The 22,121-nt window shown below is 36.3% G+C and overlaps 1 protein-coding gene across 1 annotated transcript in view; it reads left to right on the plus strand.

Moving 5' to 3' along the window:
- LOC106625506 (DNA-binding protein RFXANK) overlaps positions 1 to 22,121 on the plus strand; it is a 31,814-nt gene that overhangs the window by 959 nt on the left and 8,734 nt on the right. The window contains exon 3 of the mRNA XM_036360044.2: positions 494 to 1,245. Coding sequence (XP_036215937.2) covers positions 494 to 1,202 — 709 coding nt within the window. The 3' untranslated portion in view covers positions 1,203 to 1,245. The remainder of the gene's footprint in view (positions 1 to 493; positions 1,246 to 22,121) is intronic.

Here is a 22,121-nt window from a genome sequence, read left to right on the forward strand (position 1 = left end):
TTCGTTAGTTCTCTGACTGAAAAATTATATGATGAAGTAATAAAGACGTAATGGTAATCCATGATGTTTGTTTGTATATACACTTTATGCTATGACTTAATTTAATTTTAAGGAAAAAGCGTTGGTGTTAAGGACATTGTTCCGCAAATGTTGGCGAATACATATCTGTTATGCAAACACTTATGTTAGGAAGCGTTGCCAACTATTTGCATTTAATACTCAATAACATAACTTTGAGCAAACTATTCTTTAGCCAGCTTTGTGTGCTTTTTTTTTTTTTTTGTTTAAAATGAACATTAAAGATTCATAATTTAATATTCAACTGCTTCGAAATTTTCACTTTGTATTTATTTGAATTATATTTTCATTTTTAAATGGGTTTAAAAAAAAAAAATTCGGCTGGAAATATGTATTTAGCATTTTAATAAGACGACTATTTAATTATGATTATATAGAAAGTTTGTAACAATTCTGAAATATTTTTATGTTGTAGATCGAAATGGCATATGCAACTCAACGCGGACACACCTTCACCTAATTCAAACACACCGTTATCTACACCCACGTCATTGCATTCTAGCGCCGGTGGAGTTAGTGGTGGAGCATCAAAACGGAAAAGCGCATTTCTTCCATATCGTCCACATGCCACTGTACTTACAAACTTGCAACGCGGAAATACTGAAGCAACCTTTTGCCCAGTGGAAGTGGCATTGTCATTCCACGAACGTGCCGGTCAAGGTGAGATCACCGATGATCAAGTGCGTGTAGAATTCGAGCGGAATGCTCACAATATTGATTTCAAAGATACTACTGGATTTACTGCCCTTCACTGGGCATCCTACTACGGTCAGCTGGTTGCAGTACGTTTACTTGTTGAATCTGGTGCTGATGTGAATGCAGAAGCACCGGAAATGGTAACCCCACTTTTGCTTGCAGCCTGTGGTGGTCACAATGAGGTGGTACGTTTGTTGCTGGAACATGGTGCTCGCCCTACACATATGGATATTGTCGGTAACACGGCGTTAATGTATGCCGCAGCTGGAAATCACCCACATACCTGCAACGAATTATTAGCCAAAGATCCGGATATGACGGCCACTAATGAGAATGGCGATACCGCATATTCCTTGGCTGTAGAAAATGGAGCTGTTTTGGCGCAAGCAGTGCTGGAGCAGTACTTGAGTGCGTTGCTGTTGCTTTAAAAGAAAATTATTCTCAGAAGGCATTGATTATGGAAAAGACTCGGTAAGTGATTTGCGATGTTATCTTGTTGAACACGATTACTTTTATAAACATTTAAATTTCAAATAAAATATTGGATGGCTTATTGAAATTAATTAATTTAATGTTACATACACTCACATTCTACAATTTATGAATTACAACTTTCAATTAAGCTTACCCTGCTAATTTTCAAAGACCGTACTTTAGTAAACCATACTTTAGTAGAATAAAAACTTGATATTTTTCATTTTATATATGAATATTCCATAAATGTGTATAACTAATATTTTAAGAAAACATTTTGGCTTTATAAGAATTTTGACTTCCTTGCTTTTTTTAAACTCAGAAATGAAAATAAAACTTCTTTTAAAAAAATATAACAAATGGAATAGGCAATACAAAAACTAGCTATGTTTGAAAAATACTTAATATAAGCACTAAAATTTATATTTCAATAAAATAACCGATATGTAGGCCTGCCTGAAAATAAATTGTGACAGGAAGTACATTCTTGCAAATTCACCTCTGACGCGCCCTAAATAACAAATCGAATTGCTTTACATTAACTTGTTGGTTATAGTGACGAAGATAGTAGTGGCGTTGGCGAGGGAACCACCCATAAGTGCCACTTCCGTTTATCAGTAAAAAAATGCAGACAGTCGTTGTGCTCTGATACAGCATCTCCATTCGTTTCATTCAAGCACTCATCAGTTGGAGAGAAAAAATGCTAAGTATTTACGCATTCAACGGCACGTTTATAAGCATACGCTAACAATACATAGGCAACAACTGCATCATTATTTACATATGAGGATGTATTGACGCCTCCCCACTGCACCGCAATTGCACTGGTTGGTGCATCTTGGCGAGAGTTTATAGTATATTGCCACCACCCACATATACACATACATATTTGCACATTGACTGTGAGGTAATACAGTCATTTTAATTCATTCATTCATTTCTGCATACTATGCAACCGTTGCTTGTTGATCCTCCCGCCCCCCAACTCATCCAAGGCTACATGCTAAATAGATCGCGAATTTGTATACTCGTATGCAAGTCTCTTCTGATTTCCTCTTACTTATGCCTATGAACGTCACCAGTTGCCCTCGCCACTTCTTGCAGCTGCCAAGAGCTTGTTTGAGTGTTGTTGCAATTCAATAGTGAGCGTTTTTAATTGATGAAATGAAAATTAGGCTTTGAGCAATGCAATGACTGACCGAAGCTCGATTCCAATAATTTTATATTGTATGCGAGATTTATACAAGATAAATGGGTTCCGTTATACTTAAGACCATGACCATACCGAATGTGTAATATTTTAAATTCATTTTCGGTTTTTTTTTTGGTGAAATTTATTTAAGGGACAGAATAGTAGAATGTGTTTTTATTCCACTTATTCAGCTTTTATATTACATGAAGCGTATTGCGAATATAAAAATGAGACAGCAGCACATATTAGTTAAAAGTTAATACTCGAGGGCGATAAATTTGCAGCCTGGAACGGTGCACTTCTTCTAAATGCATATTGGTTTAATTTTTCCGGTTCTGGTAAGGTTGTGAGATACATTAATCAGCGTTCCAATTCGAAATTTGCATTATTGTTCTTGTAGTAGTGTTTTTGTGCTAGTTTTGTGGAATGCTGCCGAGGAGTGCCTTTGGTTCAATTTGGTTTCTACTATCGAAGCATCGTTTCACAATATCACTCCAGAATTATAGATTTCAATTTGTGATTGTTCACACACATTGGCTTAATTATTTTCATTATTATACCATTATACATGCTTATTTTTCAAATGAGAAAGTTTTACTAGATAAATTCCGCTTGTACCCGTTTAATTAAGTAGATATGTATATTCATCCGAATGCGAACTCACAGGCCAAACAATATTCGCATTTACAATTAATATCTACATTTTAAAGCCATTCGAACAAAATTAGTGGCATCAAACATCACACATGTACTTTCAAGTCTGTTATGTTTACATATTTCTACTCCTCTCTCTCGTTTATTTTAGCCCCCCCCATAAGATTTAAAACGGTTGCTCATCAGCAAAGCAAAGAGAGTATGTCTCAGCGGCTTTGCCGACTGTGCCGTCGGCTGCGGTGTTTTGTCTTCAGTCTTCAATGGCTATGGCTCCGTTTAGTTTTTTATGGCGCTCGCTAGTTGTTTGGTTCGAACATTCATTTAGGGTGGACGTGTTTGTTGCTGCTGCTCTTGGCTATTCGCTTCATTAGTGGAGAGGAAACTCAACTTCATTGCTAGTTGGTAGAAATATTGGCTGATTGCCACAGTCAGTTACAGCGACAGCGAAAAAGTTAGAAGGTGTATATCACAATACAGATACTGAAATTTATTTTATACAGAAAAAAATCAAGATTAAGATATGTGAAGAATATCGGTAAAACAAATAGTAATATACATAAAATTGCAAGTGTATAGCAAGCGAAATACATATACCAAAAATAAATAGATAAACTACATGTGCTGTGAAAATTCATTTTGAAAAATTTGAAGTAATAACAGAGAACACGAAACGAAAAAATTCGCTACGCAATTTATTATGTGTATATACCAACAGTGCGCGCTGTTCAGAAACTAACATCAGAAAGCAAAAGGAAGTGCGTGCGCGTTTACACCATTTACAAATTGGACAATACAAAATTTTATTGTAATATATCTCGAAGTAATTACCAAGGTCGTTGGAAATCTAACTATTCGCATATTAATGGTTAAAGGAAAAACTTGTGTCGAAATAGCAGAAAAGTGCAGATCGACTTTGCCAAAGCAGCAGTAGTTCACGTCGTGATCAAACATCTAGCAAGAAAATGTAAGTTAACTTTTCCATACGTTTTTGCCGCTCCTTACTAGTGTACTCTATATTTTCTCATCTTCTTATGAGTTATAAGTATGTACATATATATACATATATATCTGTATGTGCCATATATCTCGTGCAATCATAGCTTACAATGTAATACTTTTCTTCACTTGCTTGCCTTTGCGGAAAATGCTCGTACTGTGAAGAACTAACATCTGTACATGCAAAATGTATATTTGTGTATACTACTAGCCATTTGTCTGCTTCATACTCTTTGTATATCCTATAAAATACCACCCTAATAAAAAGAAAGTGCGAACGCAAGCGCCTCAAGGAAAGATAGAAAACAAAAAACTTAAACTCAATTCTCATTTGCGGGTTTTCAGTGGCTTTTAGTTAAAAGTTCATGATGTGTTAGGCGGTTATGCGCGAAAGGAAGATGCAATGCGTTCGCACGAAGTTAGCCGTCTTAAATAAAAAGCTTACTTGTATAGTGTTTGAAAACTGTATGTACTTGTATGCAAAAAATATTAAGTAAAAATAAGACAAAATTTGCGTCCCCATATTTATAGTAAAAATGTATGCAATTTGAATTGTAAATTAAAAACTTTTCCAACAACTTCATTATTTTTCCAAAATTTAAAAAATAAAAGCACGTTTGAATAATTGCTATTTTTCCGCACAATCTCCTTGATTTTTGATTCATCATACTCGACTAGTATTTGTTTATAATTTGAGGTCTTTGGTTTAAATCTGAAAATCTAGATCAGCAAATACTAAACAGTCGTGAATGCAATGCCTGACTGACGCATGCTGCCATATTACTTTGTTTAATTAATTCATTTTGTTTTTGGTTTTAGCTTATTTGTTTACACCTGACAATGTAGAATCCTACAGTGTTGTGGTAAATACACATTTTCGTATATGTGTATCGTATCTATTTGTTTTCACCTGTAGCCGCAAAACATGAATGAATATTAAATAATTATTATTTAACATAAATTTTATATGTAATACTGTTAAAATTTTATGCAGTCCACTTTGATGCGATTGATCACGAAACAGAGCTGTACAACCGGCCCCCTTTCGATCCCCTTACGTATATAAGTGTAACGCCTCTGCTAATGTTATTAGCTTTATATGTGTATGTGCATCTCATTTTGCTACGTTCTTTTTCCTGCACTTTGGTATGTGATATAGTTTTTGTTGTTTGCTCTTCTTATTTAGCTGGCGCTGAGTTTGCTCTGCTCATTATGTATTACGCCTTCGTTTATTTCGTTCGTCGACTGTGCTGTTTTGCCGTTTTGTTGGCCTTTCGGTTGATTGGTCGGTCACAGCGTAAAAAGTAAAAAGTCGCTTCGCAGCAGCGGTTGTTGGCTTTTCTGTATTGCTGCATTTTTACGTTTCTCTAAAAGAATGCCAACAGTGACAAAACACATGCTTGCCATATGTATGCGCATATGGAGAACGAACAAACGAATGAATAAATCGCGAATAGAAGAGATTTTTGCACAGCGTAATAAGAGAAGAAATATATTTGAAAATGAATTGGGTGTAATGTAGAGTATTTAACGAACTCACGCGTTGCCAATAGCTGTTATTTTATATTGCAATTATTATTTTTATGTTGATCAATAAGCAACTGCTATTTTTCACTTTAAATATATATTGTGCCAAATCCAATAGATTGTTTTCTGTGTTTTTCCTATGTACTTTATCCGAATACAAAGAAATAATAAACTACGAAAAATGCTGTGACTAGTTCTTTGCAAAAGCATAGCAATTTTGTAAACACAAATGTATCGCGAGTGTTTTTTTTAGTTTATATTTAAAAAATAAATTTTATAATAGTAAATTCACAGTGGTGGCTAATGATAAGTTAACCAGATAGGCAATTTATTGTAACATAGAGTTGACATGTAATGTTGTTTAAATCTTAATAAGAGTTCCAGTTTCATACTCTCTTCATGCTCGCTTTTATTTCCATGTTTTTCTCAATTTACTCTCTTAGTTATGTGAGGGGAATGATTTATCTTCTATCTTTATTGGCGGGTGTGCGCGGGCTAAAAAGCACTGTAGATAAGCGTGTGCGCGTGCAAAGGTGTGTGTGTCGCACACACTGAGACATTGTGTAGTGGTTGAAATATATCGTTGGCTTATGAAATGCGTCGACGTACGAATAACAAATTTCATTCAGTACTGGTTTCTGGGGGAAATTAAACGCTAAATAGAGTACACAGATGAGCAGAAACAAAGCCGTAGTAAAACTAACGAACAGACGAGAACAACGACAACGACGACGAAGCGAATGAGCTTGTTGTATATGTTCTACTCAAGTTCGTTCTTATTTTCACTACTATTTTTTCTTGTATTCGTTAATTTAAAATTAGTTCGCCGACCTCCCTACCAACCAAGCAACGACCGATTGGCCTGGTCTTCGTCACAATAAAATCGAGACAGGGCGCAAAGAGCGTGTGAAGGTGCATATAAAAAGTATTCAAACTGAAAAGAAAACGCACAGGAAATACTACTCGTATCGTACTACAACACACACACATACGTACGTCATGTACATGCGTTTATGTATGTGTGGCTGGTATGACTGCTTGTGGGCACAAAGTAATGGAAAGGTCGTTCAAATGGAATTTTTCTTGCAATTTCAATTTGTTCGCCTTCATCGTTGTCTTCCGTCTGTTGCCTGCTATGGAAGTCGGTGTGGCAGCGGTTGACGTAGACGCTAATATTGGTGGCAGAAGCACCATTATATTTATTTAGCGCATGTCTGCTCTGCATCTGTCAGCGTTGGATATATAGTTCGAATGCGACGCTGGCCGAATGGTTCGAGGATGTAGAGTCTATAGCTATTTTTTTTGTTCAAGATATAACAAATTTACCTATATTTTCGAAGTATTTGAGTAGACAGATGTTTTGACAGGTGTCATATATACAACCACCAATATGGCTGCATACATTTAACAGGGGCGAAGTAAAATTTGAAATTAATATGCAACATTTTAACTTGCAACACAACACCTTTTTTCTTCAAAGAGCTAAATGTATACCAGCAGAAGAATTCCCTTCTTCAGTTAATAGCATATTCGAATCGCAAGATTGAAGTGATCTGTTAGAAATGTCAAATCAGCTTTTGAGACAGCCTACAACAATGCGATTTTTGAAAATTCAGAAAAAAAAATTAAAAATAATAATAAAAAAAAAATACTTAATCAATTGTTTTAGTTTTTTAAGGTTATATTTATACATATTTAAGAATACACAGTAAAATGTTTAAATAAAAAAATAAATATTTTTCGAGTTATGCGCAATCTCCGACGGCGCTAAAATCAAAAATTCTTTACTGTTGCAGTAATTCCTGCCTTCTCTGTGAATGAAACCTAAATAAAAATTCTAACTGGAAGATGTGAGCAGTACGATGACCTAAGGTTAAAAAAAAAATTATAAAATACCACTGTTTAAAAAAAAGTTGAATTTTAATTAAAATTTTCCTCGTCAAAAAATGGAGCACTAAATATGTACATATGTACATATATACAGAGCATGCAGTAATAGTTTTATTGTATTTGTATCGATTTAAATTTTTGGTATATTGTGTTTAAATGCATAACCTATCGAAATATGAAAAAATCGACATTATTGACAGATCGTGTATTTTGAAAACCGTCATTACTGGAAACTCAGAGTGAAATTGAATGTGAAAGTTGAATCCATCGAAGTCTTTGACGATACGCATACACGTTTCAACACAATTAACTTTTAACATAATTTTTAGAATATACTATTTTTTTAATCTAGGTTATTTTTTAATTGCTTGCGCATAGAAAAAGTTGATACGATTTCACCGTTTAATGGAAAACATATTTTTTATTGTTGTACTGCATAAGAATTCTATTTCCTGTTTATATTTAGATACGTCCCATACGATTTAATATTTTCCTCCAGATAATGGAGGTTTTGCTACTATGTATGTATGTATGTACATATACATATTTTAGTTGTCAAATAAGAAGAGTATATATTGTCCGTTATAATTGTGCAGTACAACTTTGTTGCATCTGTCGGTTTAACCATAGCACGTGTTCATGAAAATATTGAAATAATTAAAATACATAAATATATGTACAATATTCCCGCGTGAACCCCGGTTAATTGATTTTCGCGCTTATTTGAATCAGCTGAACGGTCAGAAATATATTGCATACAAAATACGTGTAAATTTTCCCGTTCAATTGAATCCGGTTAATTGGTTTCCCCGCATAATTGGTTAATAATATGTGTTATTGAAAAAAATACAATAGATGTACCTTTAATATCTCACGGTTAACTGCACAAAAAGCTTTCGTTAAAAAAAATAATCTGGAATTGCCGCACAAATATACATATTTAGCAGTATTTGTGATAAGCAGCATTTGGCATCTCTGCAAAGCAATTGAAAACATGTGGTTATTGGTGAAGATATTTTCAATGGTGCTGATGTTGAGGAGCAAGAGAGATGATCCTCCAAAACCGTTGTCTTCAAACATATTTTTATTCAGAAAACAAGTTACTGTATAAATATAAATACTGACCTTTATTTTAAATACTAATCACTTAATAAAAATATGAATTTATATCTACATTTTTAAATGGCGTCTGTGTACATACTTACATATCCTATTGAGTTTTGTTTTGCTTAGCTGCTTCTGTCGCTTTATTTTGTGTTGGGTACTGTACGTAGAACCATGTTGTTTTTCATTTCGAAAATATGCTGCATTCCCAGCCAATGCATTCAACAAACAGCAAGCGAGCAAGCGAGGCAATTCCAATAGCGCAGCCAGGCCAATCGACGTCAACAAACCGGCCGACCAGCCGAGCAGCGAAACAAACAATGGTGCAACTAGCTTAACTGGTGGCATCTGGGTATGCTACATATATACATACATGCATACATACGTACTGCGTACATGGTGATGATGAAGATGATGATGATGAGGTGCATATATCAACAAAAACAAAGCTGCAGCGTTGTGCCAGTTTATTTGTTGCAGTCGTCGAGTTCGAGCGCAGCGTTGCATCTGTTTTCCCCGGTGTTCGTTGCAGCCGGCATCTGAAATGTTGTTGACATCTTTGTTGTTGATATTTTCGCCTATTCTCTCCATCTCTCTCCTGCACACTCAATTGCTCTATGTTGTGGCTGTGCTGCCTTTTCGAAATTATTTTCTCTTTTACGAATCTATTCGTTAACCATCTGCTTTCGCTCTTTGCATTTGTGCATTTGTTTTTATTGCATTTCTAAGATTTTTTCATCGCTTTATATTTCCTCATTGGATATGCCATTGCATATAAATGTCAATAATAATAATAACAACAACAACATGGTCATTGCCTATTTTAAGGTGTTTGCCTTTTCCGTTGTACATCTTTTCTACACATATTCTTCCTGCTTTTTTGTTTTGATTTGATTTGCTGTACAGTTGCATACATAAAAATACATACATGCAAGTATGTATGTATGTATGTATGTATATTGCTACATGCGTTTCATAAACATTATCTTATTTGCTCTGATCTATAATACAAAATACGGAAACGTTGATGTTTTGATAACTTTCTATTGTTTGAGTTTCGAAATGGAATAAATCTCGAGTTTTTTAAAGAGACAAAATAATATACCGCGTTGAAAAGTTTTAAGGGGCCACCAGAATTTATGTTGCCTGAGCTGGTAAAAAATTGGTTTTCGGTTTGGTGGACCTAAACCATCGTGGGGTTGCTTTATAGTTGAAGGTCAAATTTGACCCGGACTGCGAAAAAATATATATTTTCACGTCTTTTAATACAAAATTTTAATAATGCCTTCAAAATAGGCTTTTTAGCCTACAAGCATACCAACGCTTAAACCTATTTTGGTATACATATATATTATATGTATGTATATCCACTTGTTACAAGTACATCGTTAGATCGTTGCACAGTTTCGACGTTATATTCATAAACCCACGTCTCGGCACCAGTAATGATACATATGGTGAATGTAGCGTCTTCAGCTAATTTGTCAGGCATCTCTATCGCGACTCCTACACGGCGTTGTTTTTGCAAAAGATTCAGGTCTTTTATTATCAGTCTAACTCGTTGTCCATAAAAAGAGGTTGTACCAATCTAAAGAAAAAAATGTAGTGATTCGGTTTGGGTGCGGGGTTTAAATGGATCAGTCCTTTAAGTTCTTAAAGTATAGTCTTTACAGTTGAATTAAGCATCATTAAAGTTTGTAACAACTCCGAATAAATTGGTGTATAATACTTTTTACAGAGCTTCCTTATGTATTATCTACATATGTATATACAATACATATAACAACTGAAGAATTGTGTATGTACTTTTGTATTTTCTATTATCCTTCTAAGGATATCTATATTTGTACATATGTATGTACGTCAATGAAAGCATCCTCGTAGTGCGATGTCGTTTTTCTCATTTTCTTTCGTCAAACTTAAGTTTTTAATTTCGTTTGACAGCGTTTAACAGTCACGTTTCGTCAGCGATGCTGTTCTCTATTCTTCCTTGGCTTTATTAATTTCAGTGTCAACAACTGTCGCAATAATTAAATTAAGTAACAATGTCAATTTGTCTGCTATTACTCGTATTGATAATGTTCTGCAGCAAGAGAAAGAGGGTAAAAGAGTCGCAAAACATTTCTTAACTTTCGAATTCACATTTTCCTTGTTTCAATTGGGAAATTCATCAATTTTTTTTTTTTTCCTAAGTTTACTACTTGCTAATAGAAAGTGCAAAGATCGTTTTCAAACTTTTTTACTGGTTTTAACTTAAACGAAAAGTCGGCAACCGCACTCTTCTTAAAGGGTTGTATAAGTATATTTATTCAAACTTTTTTTTTTATTCCGAAGTTACATATTTGACAAAGATTTTGTGAAATTTTCGAACGAAAATATTCAAAACTCGATAATTACGGCGTCGTTTCCGGCAGTCTCTCGGAAAAAAGATGCTTCTGCGTTGACAGCAGAGTTTCTGACAAGATCATCAAAAGTAAAAAGAAAAACAAAACGTGTTTGAACTAAGACCACTAACTAGCTATTGGGATGAGAAAAAACTAATAAAGTGAAAATTCTATTTTTGGCAGACGTTTTTACAAAAACATGCAAATTTTGGTGAAAATTTCTCGACGTTTTTGGTTTTTTAAATATTTGTAATCAGGGCTGCAAACCACTACAAAAATCGATGCGGTTCGGTTCAGTGATTCGAACCACTCAGACGATACGTATACCGGTTTATGAGTATCTCCGACACGCGGTTCGGTTCGGTTCAATTGGTTCAGTTTTTTATACTAATTGATATAAAAAAACTTATACATATATTTATTAAGAGTATGTAGCATGACAAAAGGTAGACTGTCAATGAAAGAAATTTTAATGTAGATTGCTTCTGGAATTTCTTCTTCAAAATTTCGCCAACGATCTTCTCTGAAACGTCGGCGTGCTTTGTATGCCTCTCGCCAAATTTGCTCTTTTCCTTTCATTGCAAATTTGCAAAGTATTCGCTCACTGGTATAATATTTTTTTTCAAAATAAAACCTTTTGTGTACTGTATTAACACTCATTTTCAAAACATTTACAAAATAATCACTTTAAAAGTATGCCAACCTTTAGAGAACACAGACGCGATTATTTGAAATTACAGTGAAAAATCACATCTCATGGCGTTGCATTCAAGGAAATTTGTGGTAGCTTATCACAAGGTTAACATTTTTAAGCTCGTCGAATATTATTTAACTTAAAAATGCTTATTGCGGATTTTCATTTTGAACCGAACCAAACCATTTTATTAAGTCGTTTCCGGCTCGGTTTTCGCATTTTATAACAAAAGCGGTTTGGTTTATGGTTTGGTTCGAAAACCGGTTTGTGGCATTGGTTGTAATTGAACAAAAAAAAAAACATCTGCGGCAAGACCTTATAAATTATATCTCAAAGACCTGTGTAAAATTTCGTTAAGATCGGTTGAGTAGTTTGTGCGAAATCTTGACAACCGACTTTGAAAACACAGTTTCGAGAAAAACGAGTTAAGTGACTATATAGCGGACCTCGAGCTGGTATCAACTTAAGAATTTAGTACAATATTCTAGAGATGTTACCTAGTGAAAGCCTAAACAAGGTTTTTTGAGATATACATTTCAAATTTGATTTTGTTATTTTTAGAGGTATAAACTATCGAAATATTAAAAAACAATACATTTGTTTTTTAATGTCACACTGGGTGTTCCCCTTAATGCTATAGAAGCTTTCCTAACATTGTAAGAAATATTAAAACGACACCGTAAGTATTATCAGTTATTACCATTCGCAGTTCTGATTTTCAAGTAGTGGTTTGTTGCCTGCCTATTCTACTAACAGTCGCATAACTAGCTGCGAACATATAAATAAAAGCTGAGCAATTTCTGATTTCTGACACAAAACAAGCCACCGCCTCTGAAAAGATTTCACACCATGTTCATGTGATCGATTTTAAAATGGGTTGTTGAACTTATTTGAATGTTAAGTCAGTAGTAGCGGTGGTGAGGGTAGCGAGTAAATGCCACCATTTATTGGATTTTTCTGCAAAGTGGATACACACACACACACACACATACATGCAAGCAAGAACACCGTTTGTGTGAAGTAATGCTCTTATTTGCCCCGCTACTTTGGCTTGACATGCCAATACTGCTATGCTGCCATGGTTCGAATGTCAGTCACACATACACATATACTTATGTACATATGTACGTATAATACTTGTGAGTATAAAAGTTGCGCTGATGACGGTAATGATGTGAAAGATGTGTGTTGAGCTTGGTTTTGCTTGTATGATTATTTGTAACAAAAGCTTTCTTCAACTTTGTTGCTGTTGTTGCTAAATGTAATACTATTTAATATTTGTCATTGTCACTAACAACAACAACAACGCATACGCTGAAGAAGTTGACGATGGCTACGACGACGACAACGACGAGCACGACGACACGATGACACTTACTTCATTTATTCACACAATTCCAGCTTACACTTGCAATGTCATGTCAGCTATGCGATGTCTGTCCATGTGTAAAATTCTTATGTTTGCTTTTAAAATGCTCATGCGAGTATTAAGAAAAGTTTTGCTGTGCCATGTTTCTACTTACAAGCTTACAGTTTTTTTCGTTGCTGCTATTTTGACAGTTGCTGTTGTCACTGCTTTCAGAATTATTACATACCAGCGGTGGCAATGCGACCTGCCTGCCCTTTGCTGTGTGGAAATCAATTTTCCACTCTCTCATCATCATCAGCCTCATCACTGTCATACCGCCACACCACCCCCTTTTTGATTTTGTGTTGCTTCAATTGATCTCGGTGTTCAGTGGTGCGTGCACGCCAGTGACCCCCTCCCAGTTACCAGAGATCTATGCATGTGTCTGTATGGAATTCGCCATGTGAAAGTGAATAAAGAAGCAATGAGCGAGGGCCCCAACAGCAAACAACACCCAAATTGCCCTTATAAAGCTTTCATTATATGACAATATGGGAATTTATTTATATTCCTAGGTCTCCAATGGCGTGGTGAAGAGTTAGCTTTTGGTTGCTGCGTTGCGAGAACTTTCAATTCACCAGCCACCATTTACTGTTACTCATAGTTTTAATTTAGCTGCTTTATTTTGTAATTAGTTTAGTTAGAACTAAACGTTTCTTCGGTGCGCGGGGAGTGGTGCACTCGTATATAACTTCCGTTCACATTCGCTTCCTCTACGACCGTTGCTTCGTATATGCGCAATGTCGTGTATACCCATAATGCGAAAGTTGTATACGTTTTACAACAACATCATTTGTTTAACGGTACCACTCCCAGTTCTTGACATAACGGGTATAACTTGGTTTGTTTGTTTGAAAGCCTACTGGGCGGTCGGTCGGTCGGTCGTTCCTCGGTTTGTCTGTCGTTGACTTGCTCGTCTGCAGCAGCATAACGCCTTGTCTGCGCGGTTGTGTGTGTGTGTATGTAAGTGTATTTGACAACAAAGTGCGGCCGAAAGGTGGGTGGCTGCCTGTGGGAGTAGTCGTTGATGAGAGGTCGTCGGTGGCGAAGGCGTTGCAGTGTCGTACGGTGGGAGACTCCTACGCTTTGAACTTTGAAAATTGATTTGTAGCTGCTAAAAGGCTCGGCTGTTGTTGGTGTTTTGGCGTGCTCCGTTGTTGACAGTCACTTGCTGCGAGTGCATTAAAGCGACCGACCTCAACGCGAGGTTCATTAAAATTACTTCATTCGCACACAGTCACACACACACTCGTGTCGATATACCGCTATGTGGACCTGTGCTGTGTATCGCATTTAGTTGATTGGTTGTGGGTTTCTTTTAACGCCTCTTAGTTTCTTTTTCACTTGCATTTCTCAATATACATTCTTAGTGGTTTTATAATTAGATTTCGTCGGTGTAATGAGTTTTTAACGTGATTTTAAGATATTTTTTTTTTGTTTTTAGTTGGTTGGTACTCCTTACAAGTGTCATAAGTTATTAAAACATGTTGATTAGATTTATTCGTAATGTCATTGTCGAGAGCTCCTTTGCTCCGCTTGTTTTATATTAAAGATCAAAAGTTTCGGTGACGGTCGCTAATATATAGTAGTTTTTCACATGTTTGTTGATAGTTGTAGCTTTTTATACACTCAGCATGGTTTGCCACGAAGTTTGTAATATTCAGTACGAAAGGTCGCAGACCCTCTAATGTATATACATACTTGTATATAGCTGACGAGCTGAGCCGATTTAGCCATGTCCGTCTATATATGTGCAAACAAGTCCCGATGTTTTTGAGATATCGATCTGAAATCTTGCACATAACCTTTTTTCCCCAAGAAGCTGCGCATTTGTCGGCACCGCCGATATCGCACCTCTATAGCTTATATACACTATAGCAAACTCTTGTATGAATTTTTTTTTTAGTTGGCAAGATATCTTTATGAAATTTGGCATGAATTATTGTCCAAGGCAACGGTACAATCTTGAAACAAATTGTTCAGATTGAACCACTATAGCATATATAATATGTAGCTGCCATATAAACTGTTCGATCAAAATCAGGTTCTTGTATGAAGAGAGAGAGGAAGGATGCCGTACATTATTTGCTAATAGACTTACGCTAAATATATAAATATTTTCATAAAATTCGTGAGTTGCTTCTGTAGCTTTCCTCTTGCTTGGCTTCTATAGTATTATATATCCAAGAGTTCACATATTGTTTTTTCTTTTTTTGTTTTAATTTTTATGCATATGTGACTTATGGCATCCTATACGATCACCTACGTAATTACATGCGTACCAATTGGTTAACTGAAAACTCGTTATTTTATTTATTTATGTGTATGCTGACCGATTACATAAATAAATTGAATATAATATATGAAAAACGTAAACAAAAATTTAATATTATTTTTTGCAAATGTCGAACACAAAATAATAATCAAAATCAATTGCTCAAAATACTCCATGAGCTCTCAAGCTGTTTTCATTCACCAACGCAAATATTACTCACTCCAAAACATTACGTTTGAGTTGCATTAAACATAGGTATATTCTGCTCAACAGTTGCGCTCGTTCGCTCAAATTTTACGATTCTTCAAACATAATTGTCTGCTAATTTTTCGTTTCTTATTCGCTTCTGTTACAATTCGTTGCTGCTATTATTATTTCATTGTTCATGTCGTCATTAACCTTGTCTAAAATATATATATATCCATATAGGTATACAAAGATTTTTATTTTGATTAAAAAATTTAAGACTTAAAATCATTTACAATTATTTATAAAAAACAAAACTCAAGGGTTACTACAACAATGGATCTTATTTAGACAGCTTTAGTTCTTGTGATACGCAAAAACTCCTAAAAATGGATCACCAGATCCTCAAAGCGTTACCAAAAATTTGTTAAGGCGGTTAATATCAATCCCAGCCACTTCCCAGGTTCGTAGAAGGTGTGTCTACCGAGATATTTCAATCTCAGTCTGGCAAAAGTAAATTATCTCCTCCTCCATACAAACTTGACAAAAAGCGTCTAATTAAATATTTAACCACACCGCACAGCAGCACAAGTTCGGGTTGTTGACTAGCGCTTGCCAAACTCTCACAGGAGGGATGGCAGCCACCTCCGCTTGAAAGACACTACTTGTGGTCTGGTAGTATGTAGCTAGAGTTGACGTAGAGCTCCAGACATAAGACACCACCTCCAACCCTTGCTTTTAGCTTCGGTTCATACGTGACAAAGCTCGCTGCACCTCTTCTCCAACGACTTCGCCCCAACCCATAGACAGACAGTGTGCCGCGCGTTTGAGTCAAACCAACAACGACGTTGGTTTTCTTTCGCCGAGTCTCCGCCAGAGTCTTGTCATCGTGCTAGTTTAACTTTACCCTCTAGCTGATCGATTGGCTAGTATTTTCGCATATCTCCGTTTTGTTTTGGCGGCGATCAAATTGTATTAATTCTTATTATTTTGTTAATTGTGCTAATATTTTGAACGAAAACTGCAAATTGCAATGAGGCTTGGTTAGTTCAACGCCCCAATATCGTTAATTTTGCCTTGTGCTTTTGCTTATGGCTTGGCTGTGTTGTATTTTGTTCTTTTTTGTTGTTTTGTTCAACTTTTCTCACATAGGTTATGTTGACGTAAAGTCTCAACGTCAGTCTTGTCCAGTCTAGCCTTATTTAGCTTGCAGCTTCTTCTAATTTTCGAACCCGGTTTATTTTTAATTTTTTGTTTTAACTTTTTCTTGATTCCTTACACATTGCATATCATGATATGTTGTTGCAGTACCGCATAATTTTCCTAAAAGAGCATCAAATCCCTTATATAAACACAAATGGCATGACGTTAAGAAGCAATTCCTTGGAAACATTCCCAACACGTTTTTTTAATTCACCAATCCAGCAACACAGTACGCGTTTGGCGCCAATTTGTGCTGCATCTTCGACAACAAAGTCATGGTAACGCCAAAACAAATAATAAGAAAATACATACATACATACATACATTCATACATATGCATCTACTACACACACACATATGTATGCATGTGCATACATTGTTTATGTCTGCGGCTGCTGCAGTGTCCTTCATCGAGTTCAAAGAATTCCTTACTTCAAAGGCATTAAGTCCTCAGCGTTCCTTGAACCCATTTTTCAAAGTCATTTATAAAAGTAACAAAAACAGACCGCAACGAAAAAAAAAAGTAGCATACCAAACCAGACAGACAAACAGACAAAAGAACTAATCAAGACTTTGTATGGATTGCATGGACGGCATAACTTACCTATGCGGCAGAGCCAGACAAACATAGTAGTCCTCGTGGGAAGGAATTTCATGGCGTGTTATTTGCAATGCCTGTGAACTCCGCCTTCAAAATGGGCATTTCGCTGCATACCGCATTTCACATAGGCACAACAATGCGCGCATCATAACAGGAAAGCACTGTTGTGCTGTTGTTGATCGTATATGCTGAAATCTGCATGTGTGTGTGTGTGTGTGTAAATGCGTACGCATGCGCTTATGCATGTGTGGCATTTAGATATTCGCGCGGCAAAGTATGCTTTATAGTAGAACTAATCGGAATCATGCGTTCGCTGGGCGATCTTGCAGTCATTGCCTTCGCAGCCGCAGCGTTTGCCAACAACACAGCTTCTTGATGATCATTTGTCTACTGGTTTGTTTGATTTTCTTGTTTTGATCGCACTCCTGCGCCGTTGGTATGGCGATGGTGCGGACATTTATACAATTCATGGATTCCATGAACGAATTCCTTTATGCACGACACACACACACACTATGTGGTTGTTGTTGCATTGCTGTTGAGTTGTTGCAACCGCTGCTGCAGCTGCCGCGCGCAAGCTACACTTTTTCTTATTTCTTGTTTGCTTCATGTGCCTATCGGTGGGGCGGTTGTTGTTGTTGTTGTTGTTGGAGGTGGTGATGCTGCTGTAAAAAGGCAATAGACTTCTTGGAATGCCAAAGTTGTTTACTTGTGTTTTGCAGTACTTTTTCCGTTTGCCATAAGCGTGCATAAATTCGATTCGTCTGATACTCTGATACTAGGCCTAAACACTCTCGTATGTACTCGTACATATGTTTGTAGTTATGTGTTTGTATGCAAGTGGACGCGAATAGTAATCCGCCTGGTATTAATGGATTTATATTACCATAAACTAAATAATTTTTGCATGCTTCGTTTACGCTTCGAAACTGTTAATTAGCTTTGATACTCCACCAGAGTCCGTTTACCTTAAGTGATCTATAAAAATTGGATATGTAGACGACGCTTTAATAGTTTTTTTTTCACATTTCCTTAATATAATTTTTATTGCTATCTTTTTAATAGCAGCTATAGTTCGAAGTCATGTTTAGCAGTTCCGCAATTCGGATATATTTTTAATGATATTTTTGTGTTTTTTCCCCCTTTTTAGTCTTAATAAGTTACTCATTAAAAATATCGCGTGCACTTTGCATTTGTCTCCATTTTTTCCATCTGGCATTTTTGCGGTTAACACAGCGCGCTGAATAGCTGCTTGGCTCCCCTACTTTAATAATACAAGTTAGATATATTTTTAGAAGGTCTTCTTATTGCGTTATTCGAAGAAGAAAAATTAAACTATTAAAAACGGTGCACCTTAACACCGCCGATCCATAGTTGGTATAATTATCATTAAGAAACAAGCTGGTGGCCGCTCAGAAAGAGGGAAGTTGATTTTCTAGTATTCCACTCCGTTTACTATATTTTATGTTTTAATGCTGCCACACGCTTAAAAGTATAATGCTGTCAATGCGCAAACGTCGTTGACCCTTCTGCACATGTGCAGAATATTCTTAGCGCTCAAATCGCTTTGGTTGTTGTCGTTGTTTTTACATGATTTTGTGCTTTGCTTGCATGACTTTTTGCAATTTTTTCACCCCTTTCATTGGGTGACTATTGCTGCTATTTTTAGCGCTATTGCAACATAGTATTATAAGTAAAGATATGCTAAAATGTCTGGCGAGAATAGTTGATTTTAGAATCTGCTGATTTTGTAACGTAGAAGCTACAGCTTTTCCAAAATTATAAGCCGTTAGAGTTTATGAGAGAGCAGAGTTAAACAGGTAGTACGTGCTGCTTGCGGTAATCCTTAAGATTCTAACGCCGTTCCAGTTTCTGTAATAACTTCCATAATATTATTTTTGGATTGTTGTAGGTTATCTTTGTCACTTATAAAGGATCACTAACACATATCCCTTGCTGTAACCATTTACTTTCTACCTACATTTCTGAGAATTGAAGAAAGCAACACATTCAATGAACTCCTATTGTCCATTTTCAGCGTTCATTACTAATTTTTCCCACACGACGTTTTTCGTAGCGGAATGTGTACGTACAACGTTCTTTACATATTCACACGTGTATACACACAGTGCAATCAATTACCGTTCCATGGTCAATACCAAAAATATGTTGCGAAAATTCCTCAGTCATTGAATGTGTGTCCACAAGAAACACGTTTCGCTACACACAACGATCATTTGGCTTGGCTTAATAGAAAAGTATGCGGAAAACCGTTAAATCGCTACAGCGTGTGCGCACCGCCTCTATCGATGTGTGATGCATCGTGAAGTAAAATGTAAAATAAAACTTTGAACTGATCAAATTTGATCAGGACTGACAAAAAAAACAATAAATTTTCACGTATTCGAAAAGAAATTTGTATAATAAAGAAGAAAAAATGTTAACTTCGTCTGCACCGAAGCTATAATACCCTTCACAAATACAAAGCTTCCTTACAAGAACTTGATTTCGATCCTTTAGCTTGTATGGCAGCTATATGCTATAGTGATCCGATCAAAACAAATTCTTCGAAGATTAAATTGTTTCCTTAGGAAATAGCTCATGCCAAATTTCGTGAAGATATTACGTCAAATTAAAAAGTTTCCAATACAAACACTTGACTCTTATTGTTCAGTTTGTATGGCAGCTATATCCGTTCCGACAAATGGGCAGCATCTTAGTGAGGAAAGGAAAGGACAGGTGCAAAATTTCAGAACGATATCTCAAAAACTAGTTTGCGTATATACAGACAGACAGACCGACATGGCTAAATCAACTTAGCTCATCATACCGATCTTTTATGTACATATATATTTTATAGGGTCTCCGACGTTTCCTTATGCGTGTTGCAAATATCGTGGCAAACTTAATATACCCTGAGCCAATACAAGCATACACACGCTTAATGGGATGGCCTTCAGTGCCTTCAGGGAATTTTGGTTTATTGCATTTCGGCTCATTTTTGGTGCGCAATTGGCTACATTGTTGGGCCGTTTCGTCGTCATATTCATAAACCCACGTCTCGTCACCAATGCGTTTGATGAATGTAAGGTCGCCCTCAGTTAAGTTGTCCCGCATCTCTTTCGCGATCCCCACGCCATTTTTGCAAAATTTGCAGGTCTTTTGGTATGTGAAGAATTGAGTCCAGACCTTACCTCACCTTACCTTCTATTCTCACCCTATTTGTTATTATTGAAATATAGTATAATCATATTTTGCCATTTGTTTGTTCGCTTCACTAAAACTTTGAAGACATCTACAGTCCATTCGGCACTGCTAGCTCCTAAAATTATGCTTCTACCGAAGTTGTTTTACACATTCAGAGCTTTACAAAATTTTTTGTGCACTAGTGCTCATACAACAAACAGATTGCTATCGATATTCAAGTTTGCGTCTACCTGACTTTATACCTAGCACCTCCTACCCGCCAGCCACGCTGCTGAAGCTTATACCCATATATGTAGGTGAAACAACATGTGACAATCTCTGTGCGAGCATTAAGTCGGATTCGAGCACATGTTTAAATAGAGACATACACACATATAAATGTGGATTTACCTGACCAACCAACCAAGTCTTTGTCCCACAAGAATTCTCAGAATTCTTGACAACATTCCATGGAGCGGAGTGGTCGACCAAGCGTGCTTCTGCTACCATACACACACACATGCATGCGCTTCAGCAGCAAACATTACCGCTATCAGCACCTTCTCTACAATACTCGTCGTTTGCACATCTCAACGCCGCGTTCGACGACATGAACTTGGTGTCTTTGATCGCCGATCAGTAATACGCGTGCGCGCACGGAAAATTACCCATAAATACGGCAAAAGCGCGATGATCGTCATGCGCGCAAAGATAATTATCAATTCGCCGGTTTTTTTTTTTTGCGCGACAGCATCGGAATATATATGAGTGTGTATGTGCCAACCAGCATGTAGGGTGTGGAGCCCCCACAAAGAATACGCAGTGCTGCGCATGTGCCCCGGTAAAAATGTAAATAAACCTGTGGCGGCGCCTTGTCGTTGCTGATTGCTTTTGTTGTTATGGCCACAGTGTTTTTATTATAAGATGGCTAAATAGTGGGAACAACATACCATAGTTACAATATCTCTTTTGGTTTCAGGCATAAAAATATTTTCAAAAATGGCGCCTGATTTAAAGCGTGTTAGGTTTTCGAATCGCATAAAATCACGTTGTATCCAACACGAGTCAACTAGCGGATATTTGAATTTTTAGTAATGAAACTTTTGGTTTATTCCGACAGTCTTTATGCTCCTTTCATTTATCATATATTATTGCATGCTGTTGTTTACCTTTGTATTACAACTGCAGTTGTACATTTGTATGTTTCCCCCAGCACGCCCTGGCTTTGATGTCACTGGGTGCTATGCTCACTTCTGCTCATTTATTTATATTTACATTTACATATGAATGTATGCATGTGTGTGTGCAATGTTTTTGCTGTGGAGTTCACGTGTGTGTGCTTTTTTTATTTTATATTTTTTTTTTTTTTTACCTTTTCCCTGTCATTTGCTTCAGTTTTCGCTGTCATGCTATATTGTTTATTATATTCACTCAATATGCACGTGTGTAAGTATGTGTGTGTTTATTTAATTCATTTTTTATTTTTATATGTTATTCTGTTGTGCCTTTTATATTCGCATTCGCTTGTTTTAAACAAGCCCTTCAACTGGTTGCCTACAACAACTGCATTGCC

The sequence above is a fragment of the Bactrocera oleae genome, chromosome 3 (genome assembly GCF_042242935.1).
Source record: "Bactrocera oleae isolate idBacOlea1 chromosome 3, idBacOlea1, whole genome shotgun sequence".
In the NCBI taxonomy this organism is placed as follows: Eukaryota; Metazoa; Arthropoda; class Insecta; order Diptera; family Tephritidae; genus Bactrocera; species Bactrocera oleae.